Consider the following 27,743-nt stretch of genomic DNA (forward strand, 5'->3'; position numbering starts at 1 on the left):
GTAATGATTAGATCAACAACGGTCCAAAGCCAAAAGACAATCGGTTCTGTGCCCATCATCCCTGCACACATATAATTAAACATTAAAATAATAATTAACATTTTGATTAACCAGCTACATGAACAGCAACATAAATGAGCTTTGGTGCTGATTTAATTATATGAAATATTTATAAATAACAGCCTCTGATGAATAGGCCATGCTCATTAACCAAAAACACTGGTAGCTGGATTCACACACACACACACACACACACACACACACACACACACACACACAGATTAACTGTGCCCCTAAAGCTATTATCAAACCAAGGCACAGAAGTCGTGGACTATGTAAGGGTTAAACCACATTTGCTTGTTTTTATTAGTTTTAGGAATTGGAAAAAGATATATAACACGTCAACAGCGTATATGTGTGAAATATACAAGCAGGCGAGCGTGTGATCAACTGACGATACCGTTATCTTTATAGTTATCGTTCTTGGTGTGAACGGGCCTTCAGCCCTGTCCTTTTTCAGCCTTGGTCCTAGGGGTCTGCAATTGACCTAGCATGCTTCCAATTAATGTTTCATCTAAGCTTATCGTAATCCATAAATCCATAAACTCTAAGACAAGAAATGAAAAACACGTTTACCTGGGCATTCTTTAACTAAAAATATTTTATTCATAATTTTTCTTTCACAATGTGGCATGTAACAGAAGATGGAAGTTGATTCAACCCTAATCAAAGACACCCGCCTCTTTAGCTTTCTAGTGATCTTGAAGTCAAATCAAGTCAAGGCACTTTTATTTCTACAGCACTTTTAACAATACATATTGTGTCAAAGCAGTTTTACAGTATTAAATAGGAAAATAACGTGTCAATGACGCAAAAGGACAAGTAGATTGTTTAGGTGTGTTTGACTAGGGTTGGAGCTAACCTTTTAGAAAGAAACAGCAGAGCGAACAAAACGACATACATGTTATAATAAATAAATAAAACATGTACTGTTTTTAATATATTTATATGATTCCCAGTTATTTTTATTCACACTTTATAGAATTTGTACAGGATTAATTTATGGACCTGTTGCCATGACGGCAACTCCAAGAAGAGCTTCAAAATCAAGTGAAAATGAACTACAATCAAACTGTTATGCCCAAAACACACTGCGCGATTTCGGCAATCTTATAAGATGAATTCATGTTGGATCTTTCTTGGTTCGGTCAGTAAATGTGCAATGATCCGCTGTACAAACCTCTCCTACCGACACCTGATTACCGGCTCAATCACAGAAATCAGCACTTTTTCATCTGAGACAGCCAAAAAGATGCGCTTTAGAGAACGGGCCCCAGGACCAGAGTGGCCCATGCCTGATCTACTATTTGTCTGAGGTATCGAATGGCATCAAAAATAAACCAAACCACATTCCCAGATCTCCCAACACAACCCATGCTGCATGTCTCTGAACGTAATGAGCTGAATCAGGAGTTTGACTAAAGAGACGCGTGCTCCAGGAATATGGCTGGGAACCAACGTTCTGAAAAAGTATTGTGTGCACGTACATATTTTAAATTGATTGACTATTTAAAGCCTTTTGCACAAAGACTCCAAATAAAGTGCAGGCGGTTTCTGGAAACGTTCCGCTTGGTAAACCTTATTACACTCAGAACACGGCTTTATTTTCGCATTTCATTTGCATATGACGTTTCAGGTCTTTTGGATACGTAAAACACTTCTCACACTGAGGACACTTGTAAGGCTTCTCTCCGGTGTGGACTCTCATGTGAATGTGAAGGTTCCCTTTCACTGTAAAGCCCTTTCCGCACTCCTGGCAGGTGAACGGCTTCTCCCCGGTGTGCACTTTTATGTGATTCTCAAGGTTTGATTTGCTTTTGCAAGTCTTTCCACAGAAGTAACACATGAAAGGCTTATCCCCGATGTGAATCACTACGTGCTTCTTGAGGAGATTACTGTCCGTGAAACTCTTTCCACACTCGTGGCACGTTAAACTGTTCTCTCTTAAATGAATCCTCATGTGGTAATTAAGCGTTTCCTTGCGTCCGAAACTTTTCCCACACTGGTCACAAACGAAGGGCTTCTCACCGGTGTGAATTTTCATGTGAGTGTTCAGGTTGCCCTTTCTCGAGAAGCCGTTCCCACACACCTTGCAGCTGTAAGGGCTCTCTCCGGTGTGGACTCTCATGTGGGAATCCAGGGTTTCTTTCCGCCTGAAACTCTTTCCACACTGCTCACACGCGAACGGCTGCTCTCCGGTGTGGATCCTCGTGTGAGTCTTAAGATTTCCTTTATGCGAGAAGCTCTTCCCGCACAGTTTGCAGGTGAACGGAGTTTCGCCCGTGTGATCTCTCATGTGGGCATTGAGGGTGGCTTTGTACTTGAAACACGTTCCGCACTGAGCACACATGAAGGGCTTGTCTTCGTTGTGAATCTTCATGTGATTCTTGTGGCTCACTTTATGGACGAAACGCTTTCCACAGTGATGGCACGAGTAGGGCTTCTCTCCGGAGTGAACTCTCATGTGAGTATTGAGGTTTTTTTTGAATCGGAAACTCCTTCCGCACTGATGACATCTAAAATGGGTGTCTTCCGAGTGGACCCTCATGTGGGAATTAAGGATTTCCTTGCACCTGAAACTCTTTCCGCACTGAGCGCAAACAAACGGCTTCTCTCCGGTGTGGATTGTCATGTGAATCTTAAGACTTTCTTTTCGTGAGAAGCTCCTCCCGCAGAGCTTGCAGGTGAAAGGTTTCTCTCCGGTGTGGCTTCTAATGTGGACTTTAAGGTTCGCTTTTTGAGTGAAACGTTTCCCGCACTGTGGGCAGACGAAGGAACATTTCGACTTGGTCATCGTAAACGTTTTCCGTGAGGAAATCTTTTCGGTCTGAGTGGATTTTTCAGTCCGGTCTTTCTCTTCCATTTCATCGAGTTCTTCACGCTCCTCTTTAGGAGCCAGCAGGTCTAAAGTGAAACAAGGCATGAAACGTAAAACAAAAATGAATACTCTTTACTTTCTTTAGGACACCAAACACCAGGTGACCTCGGCCGTTTCTCAATACCATCCTTGGTAGTTCGGACTTTGCAACTTCGCATTGTTATCAAACACCACTGCGTCTTTTTGCTTCCGTTTAAACGTATTAATTGCCGCAAGAATGTAGGGGATGTAGGGGATTATTGATTATTTAGCCTCAAAAATGTGGTTCATGCAACACGTAGCATTACAATAAAACAAAATGATATCAAATACCAATGCCTTTCCGTTTTCTTCATCTTAACATTATTAAGTGCTTCAGGTAACGTGCACATATATCTGATTATCTTCACTGTAATAAAAGAAAGCACAAGCACAACTCTGCCTTTTTTGTTAAATGTCAATTTTAATGAAAAACAGACATTGTAAAAGTATAAAAGACTTATGCGTTCGAAAATAAAAGCAAACAATTCACTCAATTAATAAATAAATACTTCAGAAACCATAACTCCGTGATCAGCCAAAATGATACGAGCTGGAAGAAATGATTGATTAAACCAAAGTTTTCCAATTAGATAAAGCCAAACCTACTGTTTAAGCACTACAGAAACAACCGTCAGAAGGACTATCATGGGCGCTGAGCGCCTGGAGCCCACCACAGCAAACTTTCACATAGGCGCCATTTTTATTAATAAACTCTTTAAGAATTAAGTTTTAAACAACTACATTCTAGCTTGAATTGCTTAGAATTGCACTTCATGGCACAACACCAGTAATATTTTGGTAATGTTGCCGTTTTCCCCTCCACCGTTAGCGCTCGCCGATTGGTGTGAAATGCATTCTGGGATACCTGGCTGTCAACAAGTACAGACAAGAACGCATATTGAGAAACGGCCCTTGTCTACTATATCTTCCATTTATATCTAAAATATTAGTGTGGTCTCAACTACGCACTGAATTACGTCCTATCATTAAATTGCACCAAATTCCTTCTTTTCTAGTCCTATTAACTCTTTTCACAGCAAAAAAAAATCACCTGTCTGATTGTGTGAAGTAAAAGAGCAGAGTGCGTCAGGGCTCTGTATAAGGCCCACTCATCAACATACATTATAGACATTATAAGACATTCATATGGCAATATCTGAAAAAACTCAAATTTGATATTAACTGATAGATCAAGTATGATCCTTCAAAAAAGAATTTCAATATAGTAAAGAACTCAGATCAAGATGATATTGCTGTAGTCATGTGTTTATTAGCTCTGAAGAAAAACGAATTAGATTAAGCTTTCTTATACTTTGAACTGCTGTGTGTTCAACTGTACACATATGCTAGCACACAAGAAAACCTCATATGTGACCCCATACGCATCAACTAAAACTTCTTTAATCAGCCCTTTATTTCAACATCCTTCAGAAATATCACTGATTCCTGTAGAGGTTGACATGTTCAGAAGGACAACATGACTAGGCTTTGAGAATGGAAACCAACCGGTCTGTGTGTCAGTATCTTCTTCCTTCACGCTAAATGCTCCTTCAATCTTCACGTCTTCGCTCTCCTCCTTAATAAACTCCATCTTTATAACATTCACGTGGATCTCGGACGCTTCACCGGGAGTCTTTCTGTGTTTAGAAACAGTCACATTTAAGATGAGAAACACATACTAACTATTGATTGTGAAGGAACACCGTTTATATGTAGCCTAAAGAGTTCGGGATTCTTTTGCACAGAATGTACAATAAAAAAGTATGTTTATTGTAAACGCCTTTCCTGAAAGTAAGTGGGTTGATTTGATTATCTTAATGATCTTAAAAAAGATAATCAACTACATTATTTTTCTAACATTATATTTTCAGAAAGTACATGCTTTGCAGTGATCAAAATGAGCCTTAACTGAAAGATAACAGGCCTAATGATGCACCCCGCAAAAGCATTTCACACATACATACATACACATATATACAATTAGTCTATTAATTCGAGATAATAATAAAGTGAACCCACAACAAAGACAAAAGTATGTTGTGCCCATATCTCCATTTTTAGCTAAAGACGAGTGACCTTACACATATGTTGACACCTGAAGCAACAAACTACTAAAATCTAGAGAGAGCTAGTGTGTGGGTTTGTAGTCGTTCTCGTGTTTTGTTTGTTGAGGGCGACGTGAACGCGTTGAAACTCTTCTATTGGAGCCAGTGCCCGAGAAATTAAACGAAACGAGACACTGTGTTTCTGTTACTCATGTGCGGACCTTTACGAAACACCTTCATAAATATTCAATAAATCATTAAGATGTTACACTTAAAGATCCAATAATTGACAACTAGTTTCCTTTTAACGACGTTTCGTCTTTTGAACGGTTTACATTCGTTTAAACACTTTAAATGCTTAAAACAAACCTTTCTTCGGTCCTAACGCAGACGCGTTACGCGGCGCAGCCTTATGACGCCACATCGTCAAAACAAATTAAAAGTCCTGGGCCCGCTACGCCCTCATTCACTATTCCCTGCACAAGTCCACTTGAAGGAGTGAATGAAAACGGACACTGACTGCACCGGAAGGACTCACGCTTTTGCATAGTTCGCTTGCTACAAAATCATCTTTTGTGAGATTAAAGGATTTACCCGTCATGGAAATTATAGATAAACAATTAAACCATTTAATAATCAATAACTGTGTCCGAAATCGCTCACTCATTTAATAATCCATATATAGTGTATCAGAGGGAGTGAACGAATACTATATATATATATATATATATATATATATATATATATATATATATATATATATATATATATATATATATATATATATATATCATATATCACTTAAAATTCTTTATATCTTCTGAAGCTTGGCAATTTTAAAAGTGCTGCATCCCTCTGCAAGATATCTCACTATTTCTGACTTTTCGGAGCCTGTCAAGTCCTTCTTTTGACCCGTTTTGCCAAAGAAAAGGACGTTGCCTAATAATTCTGCACACCTGATATAGGGTGTTGATGTCATTAGACCACACCCCTTCTCGTTACTGAGATGCACATCACCTAATATGATTAATTGGTAGTAGGCTTTGGAGCCTGTACAGCTTGGAGTAAGACAACACGCATAAAGAGGAGGATGTGGTCAAAATACTCATTTGCCTAATAATTCTGCACTTAGCGATTAATCTTACAAACATGTTTATTTACACACTACATGTGTCTGTACTGTGTATATTTATTATGTATATATAAATACAAACACATTTCTTTATCACGAAGCACAAAACAATAAAGAATATTATTTAAATTTTTTATTTTCCTTTAATTCAATAGAAAAACAACATTGTGTTTTTTTTTCCTTTTTAAGTATAGCCCTTAAACAATAATCAAAGCAAATAACAATAATCAAAGACAAGATAAATATTTTAAAATATTTAACGTAATAATAAGATATCCTCTTAGCTCTGTTATAACTCAAGATATCCACTGAAGGCTTTCACGTTTCAGAAACATATGTTTTTTTTTTTACTTTTCTAAATAAAAACACGGAGCCTCCTCTGTTTCTAGCCAGCTTTACTTTAACTTATTCATACGGTACAATATGTAGATGTAGCATTTATCACCATAACCATTCATAACTACTATAACATTTATAGCAACCCTGTTCAAACTGCTTTCATAACACAAGATTTGGTAACAGATCTTTTAAATTAATAAATTAAATGATAAATAAATTATATAATTGATCGTGCATTATGTCATACTGTCCAATCCTGTGTATAAGTAAAATAAACGTGTGAGCTTTTTTAAATGAAGGAGATTCATCTAAATGTTCAGGTGTAGAAAAACACTTTAAACATATTTCTATGTTCAAAACTTTACATTTACAATATTACAATGTCAATTGACATTAATGCCAGTTGTATATATATGTAAATATATTCCTGTGTGTATTATTTATTTGTGCTTTTCTGTGCCTTGCAAAGATGCTGATGCTGTTTTCATTTAGACTCGTTCTTCCTGATTGTGTCTCTTTATTTCAATTGAATTAATTGTTTTACACAATTTTTTGATAAACGTTTGTAAATATTGTTTGGCATAAAAGATGACATACATTTAATATTTTATTATTATTATTTATATTCATTTAAAAATTTTAAATTTGACCCTTAAATGTACATTTGTTGTGACTTTAATTTTGGGCTGGGTGCGTGACGTCATACGCCTGCGCCGCTCTCCTCTCGGCTCAAGGTTTGTTTTTAATCGTTTTTGCGTGTTCATCAATATAAACACTCGAATCAATATTTTTGCACACGCTGAAAATGAATTATTTACCACTGAATGTAACGTAGTGATGTTTTATGTCACAGTAATGGACGTTATATTTGTTGTAAATACGGCGCATCCAGTAACGTCTCGTCTCGCTCTTTCTTGAATCAGTTTATCGTTATTGATTCGGCCCTGACCTTTTATTAATAACAAACAAATACACAATGATTTACTGATTTAAAGCACTCTAATCAGCACATGTACGATCCTGCGGGTCGAAACTGTGTGAACACAACGAGAACACAACAATGAAAACTTTCACGGACTGTTTAAGAAAACGTTATTTAGTTTGTGATCTGTTTTCTTGTGCAGCTCTATTTGGCTTTTTACATTAAGGCCATTAATTATCACCCAAACCAAAGCTAGAGATGTACTTTCTGATAATTATTCTCATTGTAAACATGACAGACGTCTGGTGAAGCCACTGAGATCCATGCCATGAATAAAAAGATGGCGTTTATTAAGGAGGAGAATGAAGACTTGAAGATTGAAGACACTTTCAGAGTGAAACATGAAGATATTGAGGAACAGACCGGTTAGTCATTTGATCTTTAGCTAAATAGAAGAACTGTTTATTTTTGAAGAATGACACATAATTGTAAAATACATTAAAACCACACACTTGTTAAATGTAGTTTTATTAACATGGAGGTCAAACGTCCAGCCAGATACAGGAAGATTAAAACAACGGTAAATGAGAAACCAATAAGATAACAGTAAGGCAAAACTAAAGTGAAAGTCACGATTCTACAAAACCTAAGCGAAGTGTTAAACAATAGACAAGGCAAAATAAAGTAGTGCACAAATCAAAGAAACCAACCAAAAATAGAAATGGGCAGTAAATCAAAACCTCCAACAAAGTGTAAATGAACATTGTAATATTCATGAAGATGTTCATTTACTGACCAACAACATCGACAAAAACAAATATTTTCCACATGTGCAAATCATACAATAACAAAAAAACGAGTTTATATTAAATATGATATTCAAAAGGGCAAGCAAGCGCTGCTTTGTTTAACCTCTATATGAGTAATTGTGATTTTGCAGCTTAAAAAATAATTGACTTTGTATTTTAGAAATATTCTCGAGGAAAACCTCTTTCCAAAATGTGTTTCCTTCATCGGACTTTTGTTTTCTGTTTCTGTTTTCGCTGTCCCATTACAGCAAATACTTTCTGCCAAATTGTCTGAAACTTTGTACAAAAACAAATGATTTTTCACTATCAGAAAAAAATGAAAGTGACTTTTCTAAAAAAGTCTTTATGAACATAATTTTTTTTTGTTAGGGTTAGGGGTTTGGAACTGTAACATTAGAAAACACATTTGGGCGTAAAATTAAATTTAATTTAGATGTGTTTTGTAGTCACTATTGAGCCTTAAGAACATGTGACCTGATATGTGCTATCGTCTCCTTTACTGCTTACTTATCATATCAGTATTCTACTTTCTGAGTTGTCTAGCTCACCGAGTGCAACATATTTATAAAGCGATTCGTGGGTTTTCTTCTAAGGGACATACTTTACTGAGGTTAAACTGAGGTTCAACTGCATTTGTTTCTTTCTGTCCTAGAACTGGTAGAGTTGAAAGCGGAGAAGGAAGTACTCAATGAAGTGAAGGAGGAAAACCGTGCTTTCATAACTGAAGAAATATCTTCTAGTCGCTCACGGCCTGAAAATACTTCCTCGCGAAATATAGCTCAAACGACAAGAGAGGATTCTGGAGAGAAGCCTTTCAAATGCCAGCAGTGCGAAAGGAGTTTCCGATTAAACAAATACCTTAAGAATCACATGAGAATTCACTCAGAAGACAAGCCCTTCACGTGCCATGATTGTGGAAAGAGTTTTTGTCATAAAGGTAGTCTCAAAACTCACATGAGGATTCACACCGAAGAGAAGCCTTACTCGTGCCCGCAGTGCAGAATGGATTTCGCATATAAACCGACCTTCAACGCTCATATGAAAAGTCACACCGGAGAGAACCCTTACACCTGCAAACTGTGTGAGAAGAGCTTCTCGCAAAAGGGAAATCTCAAATATCACCTGAGAGTTCACACCGGAGAAAAGCCTTTCACGTGCCCCGACTGTGGAAAGTGTTTCAGTCATAAAGTAAGCCTCAAGTCTCACATGAGGATCCACACCGGAGAGAAGCCTTACTCCTGCCCTCAGTGCGGGATGAAGTTTACATATAAGGAGTCCTTTGATATCCACCTGAGAGTTCACACCGGAGGAAACCGTTACACCTGCAAACTGTGCGGGAAGAGCTTCTCGCAGAAAGGAAATCTTAAGTATCACATGAGGATCCACACCGGAGAGAAGCCGTTCACGTGTGAGCAGTGTGGAAGGACTTTCAGGTACAAGGTGACCTTAAACAAGCACACCAGGATTCACTCAAGAGAGAAGCGTTTTATATGTCATCAGTGTGAAAAGAGTTTCACCGACAAGAAAGACCTCAAGAACCACGTGGCGACTCACATCGGGGAGAAGCCTTTCATGTGCCCCCTTTGTGGAAAGAGCTTCACGCGTAAAGGAAATCTGAAGACCCACATGATCGTTCACACGGGAGAAAGACCTTTCACGTGCCCTCACTGTGGAAAGAGCTTCAGATTTAAAGGAAACCTTCAAGCTCACCTGAGGCTTCACACCGGAGAGAGGCCTTACGCGTGTCTTAAGCGTGAGAACGCTTTCACAAATCGAAAAGACCAGAAATGTCACGCGCAAACTCGCTCTGGAAAGAAACGGCGTTGTTCGGAGTGTGGCAAGGCGTTTCGAAAGCCGAGCACTTTCAAAAATCATCTTCGCATTCACTCTGGAGGAAGGCCGTTCAGTTGTGACCAGTGTAGAAAAACCTTTCTTTTGCCGTCGCACTTGCAGATACACAGGAAGAGTCACGCAGGTGGGAGACTTTATTTGTGTTACTGGTGTGGAACGCGCTTTAAGTGGTTTAGCAAGTTTAAACTGCACCAGAAAGCAAGTGTCTGTGTGAAATCAAAGCTACGTTTACGCCAGAGCTGAGTGCGCTCTAAATACAGAGTCCTAAAGTAACTCTGTAACCACATGTCAATTAATTCTCATTCATTTGCGATATGTCTTCTAACTCAGAGTAGACTATTTGGGTAGGTTTAGGGTTTGTAGAATAAGTTGACATATACTTGCAAAGTTTGGACCCATCAAAATACTGTTTGCTGCCATTCTAATGAGATATAGTTGCAAAGTTACTTACTGTTAGTAAAATGACTATTAAAATAAAGTGTTACCCGGATTTTCTTCTCATTTTAACGGGTGTCAGTACACCGTGTTTTATTTTGTATTCGTTACTAATTTTACTGGAGGCTTTTGTTGCACCATGTAAATATGAGCGGTTGCAGTAAACGGCCTTATGAATCTCTCTATAATCAGATCGATGGCTCGGTCAGGCCTTCATTCAATATGATTGTATGTTATTTATTTATTTACATTTTTCAATTGAAAGGGGTGATAGAGACTGAAAATGGAAAATATGTTCTGGATGTTCAGCTTCCTGGATTCGTGTAATTTAATAAATATACTGTATGTATGCAAAAAATGTGCAAAAGTAATCAGATTAAATTAATTTGAACTGACAAACTGAAATAATAGCTATTGTCCTACGTTATTTGAGTTTAATGAGGAAATGCACAGGTTAATCAATCTAGACTTCAATAACACAAAACATCGGAAATAAAATGTTTCGGATGTTTAATAAGATCAACAGCCTGAGCTATCTTTTTACAGATGCCAAATGTACAGTAAAATAAAAATCATACGGATTTTCTCAATTTGCAAGAAACAACTGGAACCCAGATGGTTGCAATTTTGTCATGCATGTTAAATTGAATCCTCATATTTTAGGTTATATACTTTATTTGCTACTTCACTCAAAATATAGTACAAAGTGGTTAATGTACAGTACAAAAGGAAATTTTACTATCACACATTCCCTGTAAATATCAAAGGTATGATAAATACTCTAAAAAAAGGTCCTTCAGCAGTTCTTTGGCTATATAGCACCACTGCCGTATAAAGAAGTACCTCGTTCACAATGCTGTTTGTAGCATCATGTTGACCAATCAAACTATTGTTGTAAACTCCCCCAAATTTAAAACAGTAATTCATTAGTTCTTGCGTGTCTCATGACCAAATATCATCACATCATGAAGCTTGTAGGGTGCTATTTAATATTACGTTTGAAATATGCGTAATTCTTTTCAGCACACTCAAACTTTCAGCATGGAGTGAGGTTATTGTATTGATTTATTGTATTCTATAGTCCATTAAAGAGAACCAAGTATTTATTTACGGACCAAAAGAGAGAAGCAGATCATTGTAAGTGGTAAGAAATGAATGTAATCCTATTATCAAATATATGTTATTTACTTTTAATGTATATAAACTGACTGTCAAAAATATAGTCTAGCAGCCCAACAAACAGAGCAATATAGGATATATACTTTATTTGCTACTTCACTCAAAATACATCACATAGGAGACAAAGTGATGTTTGAGAAGTGTAATAAAGTCTGTATGAGTTATGGAAAGTGCAAGAATTATTTAAACCAAATTAGCCATGTGCATAAATTTAGGTACCGTAAAAGAAAAAAATAACTCGGTGTTTTGTGCATCCTCCTTTTGCAGAAATAACAGCCTCTTAACGCTTTCTATAGCTTCCTATTAGAGTCTGGATTCCGGCAGAAGGTATTTAGGACCATTCTTCTTTACAAAACATGTCCAGTTCAGTCAGGTTTGATTGTTTCTCAGGTCTCCTTGTTTTAACCAAATAACTCTATTTTAGTTCAGTCTATCAGTCCACAGCACCTTGTACTAAAATGAAGCTGGCTTGTCCTAATGGGCTTTAGTATACCTCAAGCGACAACGTTTGGTAACACCTCTCTCTGTAGCTTAGTGTGCATGCTGATTTAATGTTTTATGGTTTTTAATATCTGTTGCTTTGGGCAATTAAACTAGGTTTACCTAGTTTTTTTCTTAAGACTCGATAGCACTGAAACATGAGAGTGAAGGAGCCGCTGAAATGGAAGAAAAAGGCCATAGACACGATTTCACATTTGGAGAAAAATCCTCAGACGAAGAAGCCTTCCTCACGGAAAAGGAGGAAGAAAAAATTAATGTAAGAGTTATTTCAATTGCTGTCAGTGTGGAAAGAGATTAACACAATTCAAAATGGTCTATACAGGAAAACATTTTTAAAACAGAATGCTTTGTAAATTACTGTAAACCACTGTTTTAACGTTAATCAAAACTGTACACATCTATGAACTACATTGTGTTCTTTGTAATATGAAAAGTGCTTAAAATTAAGCAAGCAAAAACCATATAACCGTTCACAAAGTCCCGCACTCCTTAGTTACTGTTGCCATGACTGACAAACACCGCCGCTCTCACACTACATATGTGTTCTCATGATCTCTGAAACTCCACAAGGTGAGATCTTGCATAGAGCCCCAAACAGAAGAAGATTATGAATCATCTCAGCAGGCTGCCTGGCGATGGTCTCGTGTAGGTCTACAATCTTTTCCCTGACATCCTTGAACAGCTCTTGGTCATGGTGGAGAGTTTGGAGTCTAATTCATTGATGGCTTCATTTTGACCCCAACCATTACAAGTCTGATTTGTTACTGTGATGAAGGAAACTATATTTTTGGACGAAGGAAAAGTCTCTTGGGTTCACCCTGATCCCAAACAGGATTAAAGGGAATAACACAGAAATGGCACATTCTGGTTTACACCCTAAAAATGGCAACTTTAACAAGATATTAAAACAATATCTGAGAGGTATTGAGCTAGAGCTTCATACACACTCTATATATATATTTTTTTAAAGAAGACCCACATTTCTAATTTTCATTCACAGAAATAACATGGCCAGTGTTTCATGGTACTGTGAGACACCATTGTTGTCAAGTGTGAATGTGTCCCAGCCCCTTTAAATGTAAGGCTACATTTACACTGGTGTGTTTGTGTTTCAAAATCCTCGTCATTTCAACAGCCAGCTTTCCACCATCTCCGACAAAAGACAACAACAGACCATTAAACATTCATTTCCAGTGCAGGAGCTGCTATAACAGACAATACATAAGATTTACATTCTGCTTTTACTCAAAAGTCATTTTAAGCCACCATTGTGTGTTCGTAATAATTTCAGATTGCCAGAGTGTTTTGGCCACGTTATATCGCTGGAATTAAATGTTGTCACCCGAGTCGGAACAGTGATCATGGAAAGCTACTAATGCTCATCAGTGAATCTGTGGAAAATGTATAGAACTTATATCTCAGCTATGTGTGCTCTTAAAACGAACATGTGTAACCAATGCTACCTGCGCTACTCTAAGCGTGATTCAAACCGTGGTCTCTGGCGTAGACTCTTGAGATCAGGGGAGCGAGGTTTACACGCGACAGGCCCTACTGGCCTGTGCCACTTGCACTCAACCCGCTAAACCTCGCTCCCATCTATGCCATGGCACCAAATGTAACCCATACCTGCAAACTCCCAAGAGGACAAAAAGAGACATAGTTTGGAACTCAACCCTTCGGGGGTCTAGGGTCATCACCGCCATTTGAGAGTTTAACATGTGTTCTGGTACACTCTGACAACAAAGTAAAGGAAAAGACAAAAACTACTTATTGGGCAGTGTGTCAGGTGTTCATACTTTGTCAGCAGTAGAATCGTTTACTTTTGCAGATTTTACTGTTCACATAAGAGGTCCATCAACAACCTATCTTTTCACTGCAGAGGAAACAGAAGCTGCATTTGAAGCAGCGTTAGACGTATTTACAGTAAGATTTTATTAACTTACAAAACTGCGAAGTTTGTGTCAGCTTAACTCACAATTAAGAACTTCCACACCGATTACAATTTTTACATGCAGCTTTGAGCGTAGTGTGCGATAAAACAAACCGACTGCTGATTCACAACTGATTCAATTTTAGAGCACACTTAAGGTCTTGCACACGGATCGGAAAATTTTGCACGTTGTAAAAATAAATCGACGGAGGTTTGCACGAAACAGCACTGTTACAGCAGTTACACACGCACTAGTATAAATGTAGCCTAACAGATGTATAAAAAAATATATTATTTGAGCTTTATTAAAAAAACTTGCACTGATTTAGTGTGTTATATTTTGTTCCTTTGTGCAGTGGCTTAGGAGATGGGTCTGTATAAACATCAACAAGCTGAAAAAAAACTATTTGTAGAGCTAGTAAGTGTTGACAACCGTTCCAAACGCTCATAAAGGGAACTCAAACAGCTTAGAAGGCTTAAATGAATCTGCATGTAGTCATTAAGGGATAGATTATACTGTAAACTCTCCCATTACTGTCCAGATATAAATGTTTCTGTCCAGTGTGAATTCTTATGGGCGTTAAGAAGTCCGTGTGGATCTAAACTCCTCCTCTCCAGTGTGAATTTTCACGTGCTTGTCAAGGATTCCTTTTCGGCTAAAACTTTTCCCACACTGTTGGCAGGTGAAAGGCTTCTCTCCAGTGTGAATTCTCGTGTGGACCTCAAGGTGTCCTTTTTGAGTGAAACTTTTAGCACACTGAGTGCACGCGTAAGGCTTCTCTCCAGTGTGAACTCTCACATGGGCTTTAAAGTTTCCATGTCGATCGAAACCCTTTCCGCAGTGAGTGCACGTGTAAGGCTTCTCTCCGGTGTGAACCCTCATGTGGACCTTGAGGTTCCAGTGTTGATCAAAACTCTTTCCACACTGAGTGCACGCGTAAGGCTTTTCTCCAGTGTGAACCCTCACGTGGACCTTAAGGTTTCCAAGTTGTTCGAAACTCTCTCCACACTGAGGACATGTGTAAGGCTTCTCTCCGGTGTGAATTCTCATGTGTCTGGTAAGGCTTCCTTTTACAGTGAAACTCATTCCACACTGTTGGCAGGTGAAAGGGCTCTCTCCGGTGTGGACTCTCATGTGATAACTAAGGTTTCCTTTTTGGCTGAAACTTTTTCCACACTGTTGACAGGTGAAAGGGCTCTCTCCGGTGTGGACTCTCATGTGGACCTTAAGGTTCCCGTGTTGATCAAAACTCTTTCCACACTGAGGGCAAGCGTAAGGCTTCTCTCCAATGTGAATTCTTATGTGCCTGTTAAGGCTTCCTTTCTGAGTGAATATGTTTCCACACTGTTGACAGGTGAAAGGGCTGTCTCCAGCGTGAAATCTCATCTGGACTTTAAGTTTCCCATCTTGTTTTCCACATTGAGGGTACGCGTAAGACTTCTCTCCAGTGTGAAGTTTTATGTGTACTTGAAGGTTTTCAGGTTGGTTGAAATTCTTCCCGCACTGAAAGCAGGCAAAATAACGTCTTGTTCCTATCTTTCTTGAGGAAGTATTTCCATTCTGTGAGCAACTAAAAGACTCATCTCTAGTTATAAAATCGTGATGTTTCTCATACTGATCTTTCTCTTCCATATCGGTTAAAATATCACTCTCCTCTTTCAATGGCATCATTTCTAAAGTGAAGAAAGAAACAAAAATGTTAACCCCAGTTTAATGGCAAAAGGCATCACAACTTGTTACCAAGCAGCTGACGAATAACATCATTTAAGCGTAGATTTGGCCTTTGAATCCTGGCCAACAAGCAAACAGACCCCAACCTTGTGAAGCTGTTTGAATAGACTACGTGCAACTTGTGCGTTTATTAGAAAAAATAAGGTTCTCCAGTTTATCTGCTAATGGTTTGATGCCATTTCACAAATTCAGTCATCAACCAGCAGCAGCCATCCTTTCTCTTCTCATCGGAGACATGAGATGCAGTGCTAAACACAAAACTACATCAACTAGACTTATTGTTATTATCACGAGAAGAGACATTTTCAATGGTATATTGGAAACAATAAGATATATCGCCCATCTCTAGCACCACGCAGTAACCAAGATGGGTAACCAAGACTCCACTGCACGTTCCTCCATGTTTCTTGCGTATGTTGTCATTAACATTAGACCACTCCGACTGCATTAAACGTGAAGTCTAAATTGTCTCCATGTTTCTAATGCCACATGCGAATGAGTCCTGAACCCGATCTGAAATATCCGAATGCATGCATTTTTTCCCGTTTACTCGGTCATAGAACAGATCCGATCACACATTAAACCTCTAACTGCATTAAACAAGGCTCTAGAGAAGGCATGAGACAAAAAAAAACTAGAAAACTTTGCATTAAGCTACATACACAAGGAGGGGAGTTTTAGTGATATCAGCTGGAGTGTCTCAAAGGTCAGTGCACCGTTCTCTTGCTTCCACATTTACACAATCTCACTGGGAACAATCAGAAAGGCACGTGGATTCTTCTTCTACTACGCAGCTCAAAGATGCAAGGCACAGCTTCAGCTGCTTAATCGTGTTCTTCGTTTTTGCCAAAACTAATTTATTGAAGTCATGAACAATGACCATCAGAGGATTACGCAGCCTTCCTCAAATAGTTATGTTCACGATTTCTAATTTACTCAACTTACACTGCATGAGTGGCTGAGACTGGATGATGATAGGGGTCATGATCATTCAAGTGTTTAGACCTGCTGCTGTCGTATCAGTCAGCGGTCAGCAGTCAAGAAACGGGACATGGGAGGCCATACGGGACACATAAATTAAACCAGATATACGGGATGTCCTGGTTAATGGTAGGCAACCCTAGACAGAATAGATCATGACATGAACTTGATCTTAATTCCGTACATTTTTTTAAAAACATATCACAAGTATAGATAAGTGACCAAGAGCGCATCTGATTGAAGACGATACCATGACATTTAGTAATCATTTCTGTGAGGCAAGTATTCACTGACTTTCGGTTCATCATTGGGACAGATTGTGTAGGAGAATAGAGTGATAATGTATAATGATAAAATTAAACGCTTCATGTTTTATTAAATGTGGAGCCGGTCTGTGTAATCAAACTGATGATAATCTCTAGAAATTAAGTGGTGACAGGAAGCAAAACCCCCATCCGTGACAGATCTCAGTGGCAATAATCCACGTAACTCAACAGGACCGAATTTAAAGTGGTTTGAGAGGAGTGTGATACACCTCTCCTAATCTATTCAATGAATGAAAGAATGAAACCAGAACTGGAAGGTTCTGCACATGTGCATTGGTCAAGAACTGGTGTAAACTTCTGAAGCTCATTAGACGTGAGATATTACTTCATTTATACAGCGAAGAGCATACAGCGTTACACATTTAAGTCTAGAAATCTATTCTATTAATTTATTGTACTATTTTATACTCAATTTAGGATAATAAAAACCAACCTGTTTGTTCCTCGGTATCTTCCCGCTTCACTCTGAATGTTTCTTCGATCTTCATGTCTTCACTCTCCTCTTTAATTAAGGTCATATTTACAATAGGATGTCTGTTGCTTCACCAGGATGTATTCTGTGTTTGGACACTACTACTTAATCCAAACTAAACCTCAAAGTGCGTCTCAACCAGCTTCACAGTCAGCGCACTAGCAAGTGCACACTAGCAAGGGCTCAGTCAGAGCACAAGCTCCGAACACAAACCAATAAAACAGTATTAACTGTGCACACACACTGCATGGTTAGTTACTTCATTTTTCTAGATCAGTTACATTACACGGATTCCACTTCGATGAAGTGTGTGAAAGCTCTGAGTCCTGACCAGCGGGGGTCGTCCGCGTGCCCTGCTTCCAGTCTCTGCTGGACCGCGACCGGTTTCTGCTCATAAACTGACTGAGCTTCGACCCTGTTCACTTACAAACTCATCAACGCCAGGTACTGCATTACAAAACCAATCATGAGTAACTAATTGTACATCACTTGTTAAAACATAGACTTCAACATAAAGTGCACAAACCTTTCTTTAAACGACTCACAACAAACCGCGCATCGCGGCGCGTCCTAATGACGTCACACAACCAAATCCGAAATAAGAGTCCTTATTAAACGCGAGTGGGTCAGTGACGTGACGCTCGTTTTTTTTGTGCGCCATATGAAGGGTTAACATTTACAAATAAATGTGCAAATTATTTGCATAATTCTGTCTTTTGTGGACCAATTCTAAAATGTCTGGTTTTACTTAATTTTGACAGAATATTTGGGATTATTGCAAAAATGTCATTGTGGTGGAACCGTAAAAAAAACTTTTAGCAAACAAAATGTATCAATAAAACATCATATCAGCTAGTTTGGTATAACTGAACATTAGTACTATTTAATAATAAATGAAATTAAATGGAGCTCCATTGTTCTGAATATTATAATTAATTATGGAAGTGAAGTCCAATTTCTTGAGTGTCACTATTCATTATTTGTTAATAATTTGCTAGGAGATCATGATGATATCACATAGAAACTATCTGCTGCATGCAAATGTTGGTAACTCTCTTTAAAATGTGAGATAATTTGACCTATTTAGGGTATGATCAAGTAATCTTAGGTCTACACGTCAAATGGTATGACCTCAGAAATACATTGATAATTTATAATTATTACAAAAAAATGATATTAACTTTAAAAGTGGCCACCAATCTACATTTAGAGAAAACTCTAATAAAATCCATGTGTGATATTTTAAAATGAAATATTTATTTCTATACATACCAACCCTTTTTGTCACTTTTTGTTATATATATATATATATATATATATATATATATATATATATATATATATATATATATATATATATATATATATATATATATAATTGTTCTTCTCTGTTTTTCTCTCTATTGTTATTTGATATTAGACTGAAGCCTGGGAAGCTTTTAATGGGTTATTATGATCCAGTAGAGATTGTTACATGGGAATGAATCACGCTGTAAGCTTCAGGTACTCTGGCTCCACGAGAGATGCCTGTGCCTTCAGATCCTTCAGCTACGTCTCCATCTCTTTGCGCCCAGATGTCGGCACCCACTACATCTCCGTCTTGACTCCTTCCTCGACTCGTCGTGGGTTGTCAGCTCTGGTTCTGTGCCATGAGTCAAGCACTATCTCAGCTGACAGAGCATCATCATCCTCACCATCTCTTCTCCACATCCTGCCTTCATCCCTGCACTATGACTCTCACCATCTCTACACCATCTCCTCATCCTCCTCCAAAATCACTCTCTTTTAAGATTTTTATCTTCAGTCTTTGCACACACAGCTCTGCACTTTTTTCAGTATATTTTTCTTTTGTTATTTTTCTCTTCCAAAAATTGCATTGTGTTTTTAATTTTTTATTTATTCATTAGTGTAAAATACTGTAAATAATAAAGGTATAACTGAAATGTTCTACAAATGGAAAAGATAACTCTGCCATAGCATTTCGCACCTTTTTTAATTTATTATAATGCTTTTATAATTTATTATTATTTTGGACCTTAAGTCTGTAATAAAGTTTAATTTATTGATGTTGCATGGTGACGACAGAAAAACAAATTAAATTATATTATTGCAGTAATATTTCTTAATAGCCGTGATGTTATTTGTAGCAGTGAAGAAATACAACACAGACAGATCTGTGTTTTAGCTTGTACTGCAACTATACTAAATGTGACCTAATATGTATACAGATATAAGCTACTGTAGATTACATACTTCAGAGTTTTCCTCAAATGAAGTTCCAAACATAGAGGAGACTAAAACTAAAAGCTCAAGCAAGCCAAGTTTGTGATGCCAAGCCAAGTTCATTTCATTTGATGTACAAGCATTTTTCACACCTTACTGATGTTTAGGATGTTTATTTAGGTCATAAATGCAACATAATATCAGAAGAGATACTCCTTAGTTTAAGAAAAATACAGAATAAATCATTTGGATTTTCCATGGTTGTAACCCCTTTATTCCCCAGACATTTTATTTCCTCATATCTACACAGAGGTACTCTATAGGTACAGTATAATTACAGAAAAGGTCCTCTGTAAATTCTGTTTACTTGCACTGTAAATTGTGGGCTGTAATCTAAAGCGTAACCATTTCTTCTTCTTTTTTTGCAAAGCATAAGCTTCATTATCGACTAGTGCTGTGCACTTTATTAACGTACAAGCAGGACAGATATAAAACCATTGCATACACAGGTCCTGATTTACACAAGAGTTCAGGGAACAATCTCACACATAATGAACAGTAGTTTACATATAAAACTTCACTTAATCTGTCCACAGCCTGAGATGGTGATAGTTTTCATGGGTTTCCCATCTTTAGTGCCCAGCCCTCCAATCCTCCTCACCACATCCATGCCTTCTTTGATGAAGCCGAAGACCACATGCTTGAAGTCCAAGTGCTCTGCTTTCTTAAGGGTGATGAAGAACTGAGAGTTGTTGGTATCTCTGCCACGATTGGCCATGGACAGCAGGCCCAGCCCTGTGTGCTTCACCTCGAAGTTCTCGTCTTCAAACATCTTTCCATAGATGGATTTTCCCCCCGTCCCATTCTGGTTGGTAATATCACCACCCTGAGTGACAGCAGGACAAAACACAAAGACTCATTTGAATAGTATGCAAAATGCAGCAGTCCTTACTAGAACCAGGAAGTATGACCATATTAGCCCGTTTCTGTCAACACTGCACTGGCTCCCTATCATTCATAAAACAGATCCTTTTCTTATTTATCATCCAAACTCTGGAACAGTCTACCTAACATTGTTCAGGAGGCAGACACACTCTGTCAGTTTAAGTTTAGATTAGCACTCCACATAACACACCATGTAATCGTTACATCGAAAGAAGAATGGCATCTACGCTCATATTAGTCTATTTCTTTTTTTTCTGTGGCCACCATAGACCAGCCGTAAACATTAGCGGAGACTGATGTGAAGTTGGGATGAAACCATAATGTTGTTGTGAATAGAGTAGGGGTTAATGAACAGAAGTATAGCAAAATATATGACAAAAGCACAAATGTTTATTAGCATAATTATCCAAAATCAAGCGTGACTGTACGGTTGATATGTCTGAAAAGATATAATATAGCTAATACATAGCATATTCTACAGATGCATAAATATTATTCTTTATCTTTGTGGATCCTGAAGGTTAAGAAATTCATCCAAGATACTAATAAAGTTGAAGGAATGTTTATTATAAATTGTCCTCTGAATTTACATTGAGATTTACCATGGACTGACATCTCTACCATACGGTAGAGTTACTGGAGGCTATTTATTAGATGTCTACTAATAAGAATTTTAAGTTCATTTTTTAATTAGCTTCTTTTAGGAGTGAAGGTATCACAATAACAGTGGGATCTCACCTGACACATGAAGCCCGGGATGATCCTGTGGAAGACAGACTGGTTGTAACCGAAGCCCTTCTCTCCTGTACACAGAGCCCGAAAGTTCTCCGCTGTTTTGGGCACAATGTGAGCGAAGAGCTCTATGGCGATTCTCCCAGCATTCTCACCGTCTATGGCGATGTTGAAAAACACCACAGGATTGGACCTTTGTGAAAGCATCTGAGCGGCAGATGTCTGAGCGGCGTCAGTCTGCGACATGTGGCTCTGGCAGTCAGTGAACACTTGTTTGAAGGACTCGGCCAGCTCTGGAGTCTTGAACTTAGCCGCCAGCTGCTCAACTTTCCCGGCTCCCTCTGTGTGTGTGAACAAACATACAGATGTGAGGACACCGGCAGGAGAGATATATATATGAGCTGAGGCGTGAGACTTGTACCGGAGTAGTCGGTGGCGGTCCACACTAGTGCATTAGCAGAGGTGTTCAAGGGCTTGAGCTCGATGCTCTGGCTGATGGTGTGGTTGGCACAGACTTTTAGCACCTGCTCGCGTCTCATCACCACACGGTAGCACTTCTTCACAGGGTGGAAGAGGATCTTGAGGTCTCCCACACCACGCTCTTTCCACTCGTTGAACTCACGATCCCAGCGGTACAATTTGGCTCTTTCTTTGAACAGGATCTCTTCATCCTCCTCACCGGACCTCACCTCCACCTGAAGGAGACACGTAAACACACATCACATTAGTCTTGGGATGTAAAAAACAGCTAAGAGCATTAGAGCAAATGCTCACCTCAGGCAGAAACACGATCGGCTCAAAGTGGATCTCATCATTATCATCATCATCATTGCCTTCCTCTTTTTCTTCATTTTGTGTAGGTTCACTTCCAAAAACTTGGGCTCCAACGTTTGACCATGTAAAATTTGAATCTGTAGAAAAAAAGAGAATTATTATATATATATATATATATATATATATATATATATATATATATATATATATATATATATATATATATATATATATGAGCTGAAAAACATTAACACTGACAGCAGCTGTATGCTAACATATACTAGCACTTTTATAATACAAATTCTTATTAATACTTCCAGTCGAAGTTAGACACATGCAAAAAACAAACATTATGGATAGATCATGAAATAAAACATTTAAAAAATGGAGCTTTGTTGATTTGGGCTACAGGTCTGAGCACTAGCAAGACATCAGAAATCAGAGTCTGTCAGCATTAATTGCATTTATCGTATGCTAAAAAAACAATATTTATTTGCAGAAGACAAGTATCAGGCACTGACCTTTTTTGGCAAATGCTAATTCCTCTGTTTTGAAGTCCGTAAATGAATACAAACTTGTAGATGCAAATCCAAAAGAAAAACCTGCAGAGCAAACAAGCGTCATACACTAAACAACATTCAGCAGGCAAATGATTTAAAGCTTGTCTGAGTATCCCTGTACTGTACTCTCAGACACTGATCCTCTTTCATCATGCCTGTCTGCATAGGGCCAACATATATATATATATATATATATATATATATATATATATATATATATATATATATACACACACTGTATATCACAGCCCTTTTAAGTTATCTGCATGCATTGTTCTGGTTGCCATGACAACCTCATATTTGCTGCTGATTTATGTAGTTATAGCAAAATCATTTCAAGGTTTGGCTCTCGACCACAAATGTAAAGCTATGTGCTTGAATGTTTAAACTAGCACGATCGAAAATCATGTGCAAAGACTAGACCTGGCCGGGTCAATATAGTTCAGTCGCCAGTCCCAGCTAATGGCCAGACCTCACTATCGAGCCCAGATACCTGAACTAGTCTCAGTAATGCATTTCCTAAGAGCAACCTACCTTGATGTGATGCTCCATTATCTCCATCCACATAAGGCTTTGCCTTCAGATTCCTCACTGCACTTTCACAACCTTCGTCTGTTATATATATATAATACACTCGCTTAGAATTGTGCCTTGTCATAAGAATAGCAGACTAAACAGATGTAGCACAGTCATTTTAAGTTATTTGCATGCAATGTTCTGGTTGCCATGACAACCTCAGGTTAGCTGCTGATCTATGTAATTATAGTAAAATCACTTAGGTTTGGCTCTGGACCTCAAATGTGAAGCTACACCAAATGTCGGCCAAATAGTGTTTGATCGTAACAAACCATGCATCATTTGTAAACTGTAGATACTGTGCATGGAAAGGCAAATAAAAATGAGTTTGAACTTTCAAGAGTTTAAGTGTACTGAATGACTGGAGAAATCTTTCATTTGATTGACAGTTCCCCAGAACACCCAAACATGGCATTTGATGTTGCTTTTGCTAGTTGTTGAGGTTCAAACAAACCTAATAACAAAAGGAATGGCAAAACTAAAAGATTTAGGCTTGCTTACCAGTATTGAGGGGACTATTATTGTGACCCACAGACTGATCTGAGGAACTTGGGGCTGCCACTTTGTTTTTTTCTTTGTGAACCTCAGCTACATTTTTGAGGAGGTCTGATGTAGATCCATTTTGTGACTGTTTGTCGGATGTTTCTGCTTCTGATTTTGCAGTACCAGACATGAATACACCAAGGGGCACTGGCATGGGCAATGAAAATTTTGAATTGTTTGAAGACTTTTCAGCCTCAGTTGTAGAGGACTCAATCTTGAAGCCTTCTAAGAATACATTATCAGTTTTTGAACTGAACTGAAGAGCATTGCCTGGATTGGCTATAAGTGCTGTCACAGCAGGTTGGAAGACAGAACTACCACAACTGGAGGTGAAAGAGAAACTTGATGGAGCAGGAAAGATCTTGTTTTCCATATTTGGTTTTGCCGTTTCACACAAAATGTTGTGGCTAGATGTAGCCTTATTTCCTTCCAGGAAAGTGTCACAATCCCACTGTCCATCTTTTTTATCCAGTCCTTCTTGTGGTGTTGCAGTACTATTTTTAGTGCTGGAGGGGACAGTGTCACATGAGACTGCTGGAGCTGCTGACACTTTCTTGCATTGTGGTGCATTTGTTTTAATAGTTTTGTTCTCAGCCTGAGCTCCAGAGCCAGCAGATGTCACTTCAGCATTGTTCAATCCAAACCCAGAAGAAACTGTTTTTGGAGATCTGGTAGAGCTCTTCGAGCTGACACCAGTGCCGGTGTTCTTAGCAGAATCTCCAGACAGTCCTAAAGAAAATAATTTAGCAGGTGCAACCACCGGGACAGAGACTTTGAGTTCCTCTACAGGTTTCACCTTTGCTGCAGGAGGAGTTATGAGATCCTTTTTTTTTGGAGAAATCTGAGGAAATGCTGGAGACTGGGTGTAGCACACAGAGGGAGCTGCAGTAGTAGTAACTGAGACAAATAAAATAAATGGGTTAATTTGGTTTAATTAATGACATATTTAGGGCTTCAAAATACTACTCATTTCTGAGAGCAGATGAGTCTCCAGGATTTTACCTCTGTCTGAGATCTTCTGGAGCTCCACTTTGCAGAAGTCTCTCAGCTGATGAACAGATTCCCTCAGAGCATCAAAAGAGAAGAGAGAACCGAAAGTATCATCATTTACGTCTTTAAATTCAGGAGGAGCTGAGAGAGACTGGAAACTCTACAGAAAACAGAAATCAAAACCCATCAGCTGCACACTTCACCCATTAACCTGCACCAATGTCAGATTTGACCAATCTTTAGTATTTTACCTCAATCCAGAGGTTTTGCAGCATCAGTTTAATTCTTTTCATAATCTTTCAATTAGATTAGAGCTACAGACTCTAATATTTGCCACTTGCACTGAACTTTCTAGACAATTGTCTGGTTGATGAAACGTCCGCTTAGAATATAAATGTTCATCTAACAGCTCAAGCACATCAATGTCTTCTCACTGAAGAGTTGAATTGCTGATCAAAAGTAGCTCAAAGGCTATGAATATACAGACCTTTTTTAGCGATTATCATCGATTTGATTACACAGACTGTGTTTCTCTGTCTCGTGTGACAGCACGATCTACTAGATGTGTGTTACCTGCAGGAACTGGATGTGATCCTGTGTGTGTGAAAGCTGCTCCAGCTCAGCGTCTCTTCTCTTCAGACCATTGATCTCCTGCTCCAGTCGCTCCAGTCGTCCTTCAGCTCGACTCACTACTTGCTTTTCCTGATCTCTGATCAGCTGTATCAGCTCAGAGCGGCTTCTCTCAATGGAGCAGATGAGCTCAGTAAAGATCTCCTCACTGTCCTCCACTGCTGTCTGTGCAGAGCGCTGTTAAACATGGTGAGCATGATTTTACCAAGTGCTACTCGTTCCAGGATCAACATCCTTGTTGATCCTGGAACAACACTCCAATCAACCAATCAGCATTGAGCTATCATTTTTTAAAGGAAATATCTGTTTTAGGCTTCTGATCAGCATTAGGTGCTTTTTTTTAGGTGCACCATTTTTAATCAGCTATAATTTCCCACTGATTTTAGGAAGAAAGTATGGGTAGGGTTATGTTTAGGGGTAAGTCTATATTTTTGGACAAAAGATTTTGATTCAGGATCATATCTTACTTGGCACAATTACTGTGATAATTAAACGCACAGTGATTCAGGCTTCAGTGAGTCTGAATTGAAACTGAGACAAACTTCTCTTCTTCTCCAGACTCACCTTATGAGACTGCACAGTCTCTCTCAGCTGCTGGAGATCTTCCTCTCTCTGCTGGATTCTCTGCTGGAGCGTCTTCTGAGTCTCCCTCAGCTCATACTGGAGAAAAGATGATAGGAAATGTCACAGAAAACTACTATGAACAATTAAATTTAACAAATGTGGGGTGAAGCAGTTTATCTAAATTGATAACAAATGGCTGTAGGTCCAATCTCGAGTAGGGATGATGGGTTACAATCATGTGTGAATTAACATAAGGCGTGCTTCACACTGCAAGTATGAGTATTATCATAAAACTGACACAGACTTAGACCTTCATCAGTGTATTTAACTTGCATTTTGACTGAAAGAGTACATATGTTTTCAAACTATTTTTGAATATTTCACTCCATTATTTTCTGTTGCTTAAACAAGTTCAATTTTATGAACGATTATCTTGACAAAGGTTTGCCAAGCTTTTTCAGATTTGGCAGTGCAGCTGCTGTTCATTTCTGCTGCCGTGTGCGGTGCGAATGCTGTAAGCTGTTAATACGGGTGCCAATATAAACAAGCCAAACAATGTTAATAATATCTCAGTAGTGTTCTAAATACCTGTGTCTCTGTCATCTGTGCTGCAGTTGATACGGTGCCATGGTTTTTGTGTTCATCCATCGCACACAGCACACATATACATTTCTGGTCAGTGCGACAGAAAACCTCAAGAAGCTTCTCATGTTTCTGGCAGATCATCTCCTGCAGTCGTCCACTGGCATCAGTCACTTTGTGTTTCTTTCCTTTAAACAAACTCTCATGTTGTTCAAGGTGATTCTGACAATAAGAGTTCAGACACACCAGACAGGACTTGACAGCTTTGTATTTTCTTCCAGTACAGACGTCACACTGAACATCTCCAGCTCCAGCGTAACAGTCAGCAGAGAGCTTGGTCTTTCTCAGTTTCTCCACCACTTCAGCCAGCACTGTGATTTTAGCTAAAGCGGGTCTTGGATTGAAGGTCTGTCTGCACTGAGGGCAGCTGTAGACTCTCTTCTGATCCTCCTGATCCCAACAGCCTGTAATACAGCTCTTACAGTAACTGTGTCCACAGGGAATAGCCACCGGATCGTTCAGGAGATCCTGACAAACTGGACACGTGAACTCAGCTTGAGAAATTCTTGCTTCTGCCATTTTACTGTATGAATACAGAGACACAACAGCTCAAATGCACTTGAGTTTCTGTTTCCCAGAACTCAGCTGATTCCTGTTTCCTGCTTCTGTGTTTGAGTGACGTGTGTAACAGGTTTGTCTGTAAGTCTGTCAGGCAGGTTTCTCATTCCTACTCAACACACCTAGATGCTATTAAAGTAAATACAATGAACTTGGCTTGTTGATTCAGGTGTCTTTATTTAAAGATCAAACTAAACTCTGTGGGAATGTGATTCTCTTGGACTAGAATATGCAACACTGATAATTTAATGTTTACTAAATATCAGTCTCAGACAAACAATCCAAGATTATAAAGAAGCAGGACCGGAGAAAAAAATTTTATTTTAAGGACAGATTTACAGTTCCTTCATAATCGCACTTGAATCTGTTTCTAAAATGTAATGCAATGTTGAA

The 27,743-nt window shown here is 38.5% G+C and overlaps 3 protein-coding genes and 1 long non-coding RNA gene across 7 annotated transcripts; 1 reads left to right on the plus strand and 3 right to left on the minus strand.

Annotated features, from left to right (window-relative positions):
* Positions 1-319: 319 nt before the first annotated feature.
* LOC122356487 (oocyte zinc finger protein XlCOF6-like) lies at positions 320-18,177 on the minus strand. The gene is made up of 3 exons (XM_043255230.1): positions 17,575-18,177; positions 14,710-15,776; positions 320-2,836 (listed from the first exon to the last, which is right to left on the minus strand). Exons 1-3 carry the CDS (start codon positions 17,657-17,659, stop codon positions 1,649-1,651), a joined length of 2,340 nt encoding a protein of 779 aa, XP_043111165.1. The 5' UTR covers positions 17,660-18,177; the 3' UTR covers positions 320-1,648.
* LOC122356497 lies at positions 3,361-4,598 on the minus strand. Its single transcript, XR_006252342.1, has 2 exons — positions 4,466-4,598; positions 3,361-3,828 (listed from the first exon to the last, which is right to left on the minus strand). It is a non-coding gene; the product is annotated as an uncharacterized LOC122356497 (long non-coding RNA).
* LOC122356456 (gastrula zinc finger protein XlCGF57.1-like) lies at positions 7,164-11,527 on the plus strand. Of its 3 annotated transcripts, XM_043255191.1 has the most exons (3): positions 7,164-7,209; positions 7,696-7,822; positions 8,859-11,527. In XM_043255191.1, the coding sequence occupies exons 2-3, from the start codon at positions 7,726-7,728 to the stop codon at positions 10,298-10,300; spliced, it is 1,539 nt and encodes a 512-aa protein (XP_043111126.1). In that variant the 5' UTR covers positions 7,164-7,209; positions 7,696-7,725; the 3' UTR covers positions 10,301-11,527. The 3 variants fall into 3 exon arrangements, with proteins under 3 accessions (XP_043111126.1, XP_043111127.1, XP_043111125.1); XM_043255192.1 differs by lacking the exon at positions 7,696-7,822 and having other exon boundaries at positions 7,176-7,209; XM_043255190.1 differs by lacking the exon at positions 7,164-7,209 and having other exon boundaries at positions 7,216-7,822.
* Positions 18,178-19,993: 1,816 nt separating the features above from the next.
* Positions 19,994-27,380, minus strand: LOC122356433 (E3 SUMO-protein ligase RanBP2-like). 2 transcript variants are annotated; one of them, XM_043255137.1, is made up of 11 exons: positions 26,739-27,380; positions 26,151-26,246; positions 25,530-25,763; positions 24,969-25,116; positions 23,925-24,863; positions 23,382-23,459; positions 22,809-22,889; positions 22,288-22,424; positions 21,935-22,208; positions 21,520-21,854; positions 19,994-20,722 (listed from the first exon to the last, which is right to left on the minus strand). In XM_043255137.1, exons 1-11 carry the CDS (start codon positions 27,309-27,311, stop codon positions 20,414-20,416), a joined length of 3,204 nt encoding a protein of 1,067 aa, XP_043111072.1. In that variant the 5' UTR covers positions 27,312-27,380; the 3' UTR covers positions 19,994-20,413. The 2 variants fall into 2 exon arrangements, with proteins under 2 accessions (XP_043111072.1, XP_043111073.1); XM_043255138.1 differs by lacking the exon at positions 23,382-23,459.
* Between the last annotated feature and the right edge of the window lie 363 nt (positions 27,381-27,743).

Source organism: Puntigrus tetrazona, chromosome 13 (genome assembly GCF_018831695.1).
Source record: "Puntigrus tetrazona isolate hp1 chromosome 13, ASM1883169v1, whole genome shotgun sequence".
In the NCBI taxonomy this organism is placed as follows: domain Eukaryota; kingdom Metazoa; phylum Chordata; class Actinopteri; order Cypriniformes; family Cyprinidae; genus Puntigrus; species Puntigrus tetrazona.

What these genes read in the sequence shown, in the direction of transcription:
- LOC122356456 (XM_043255191.1), top strand. Translation starts at nt 7,726, where the DNA reads ATGAATAAAAAGATGGCGTTTATTAAGGAGGAGAATGAAGACTTGAAG. An exon ending in AGATATTGAGGAACAGACCG is followed by an intron (nt 7,823 to 8,858) that starts GTTAGTCATTTG and finishes TTTCTGTCCTAG; the next exon opens with AACTGGTAGAGTTGAAAGCG.
- LOC122356487 (XM_043255230.1), bottom strand. Translation starts at nt 17,659, where the DNA reads ATGACCTTAATTAAAGAGGAGAGTGAAGACATGAAGATCGAAGAAACA. An exon ending in AGATACCGAGGAACAAACAG is followed by an intron (nt 15,777 to 17,574) that starts GTTGGTTTTTAT and finishes TCTTCACTTTAG; the next exon opens with AAATGATGCCATTGAAAGAG. An exon ending in AAATTCACACTGGAGAGGAG is followed by an intron (nt 2,837 to 14,709) that starts GAGTTTAGATCC and finishes AAGTCGAAATGT; the next exon opens with TCCTTCGTCTGCCCACAGTG.
- LOC122356433 (XM_043255137.1), bottom strand. Translation starts at nt 27,311, where the DNA reads ATGGCAGAAGCAAGAATTTCTCAAGCTGAGTTCACGTGTCCAGTTTGT. An exon ending in CACAGATGACAGAGACACAG is followed by an intron (nt 26,247 to 26,738) that starts GTATTTAGAACA and finishes TCTTTTCTCCAG; the next exon opens with TATGAGCTGAGGGAGACTCA. An exon ending in TAATGGAGCATCACATCAAG is followed by an intron (nt 22,890 to 23,381) that starts GTAGGTTGCTCT and finishes TTTGCTCTGCAG; the next exon opens with GTTTTTCTTTTGGATTTGCA.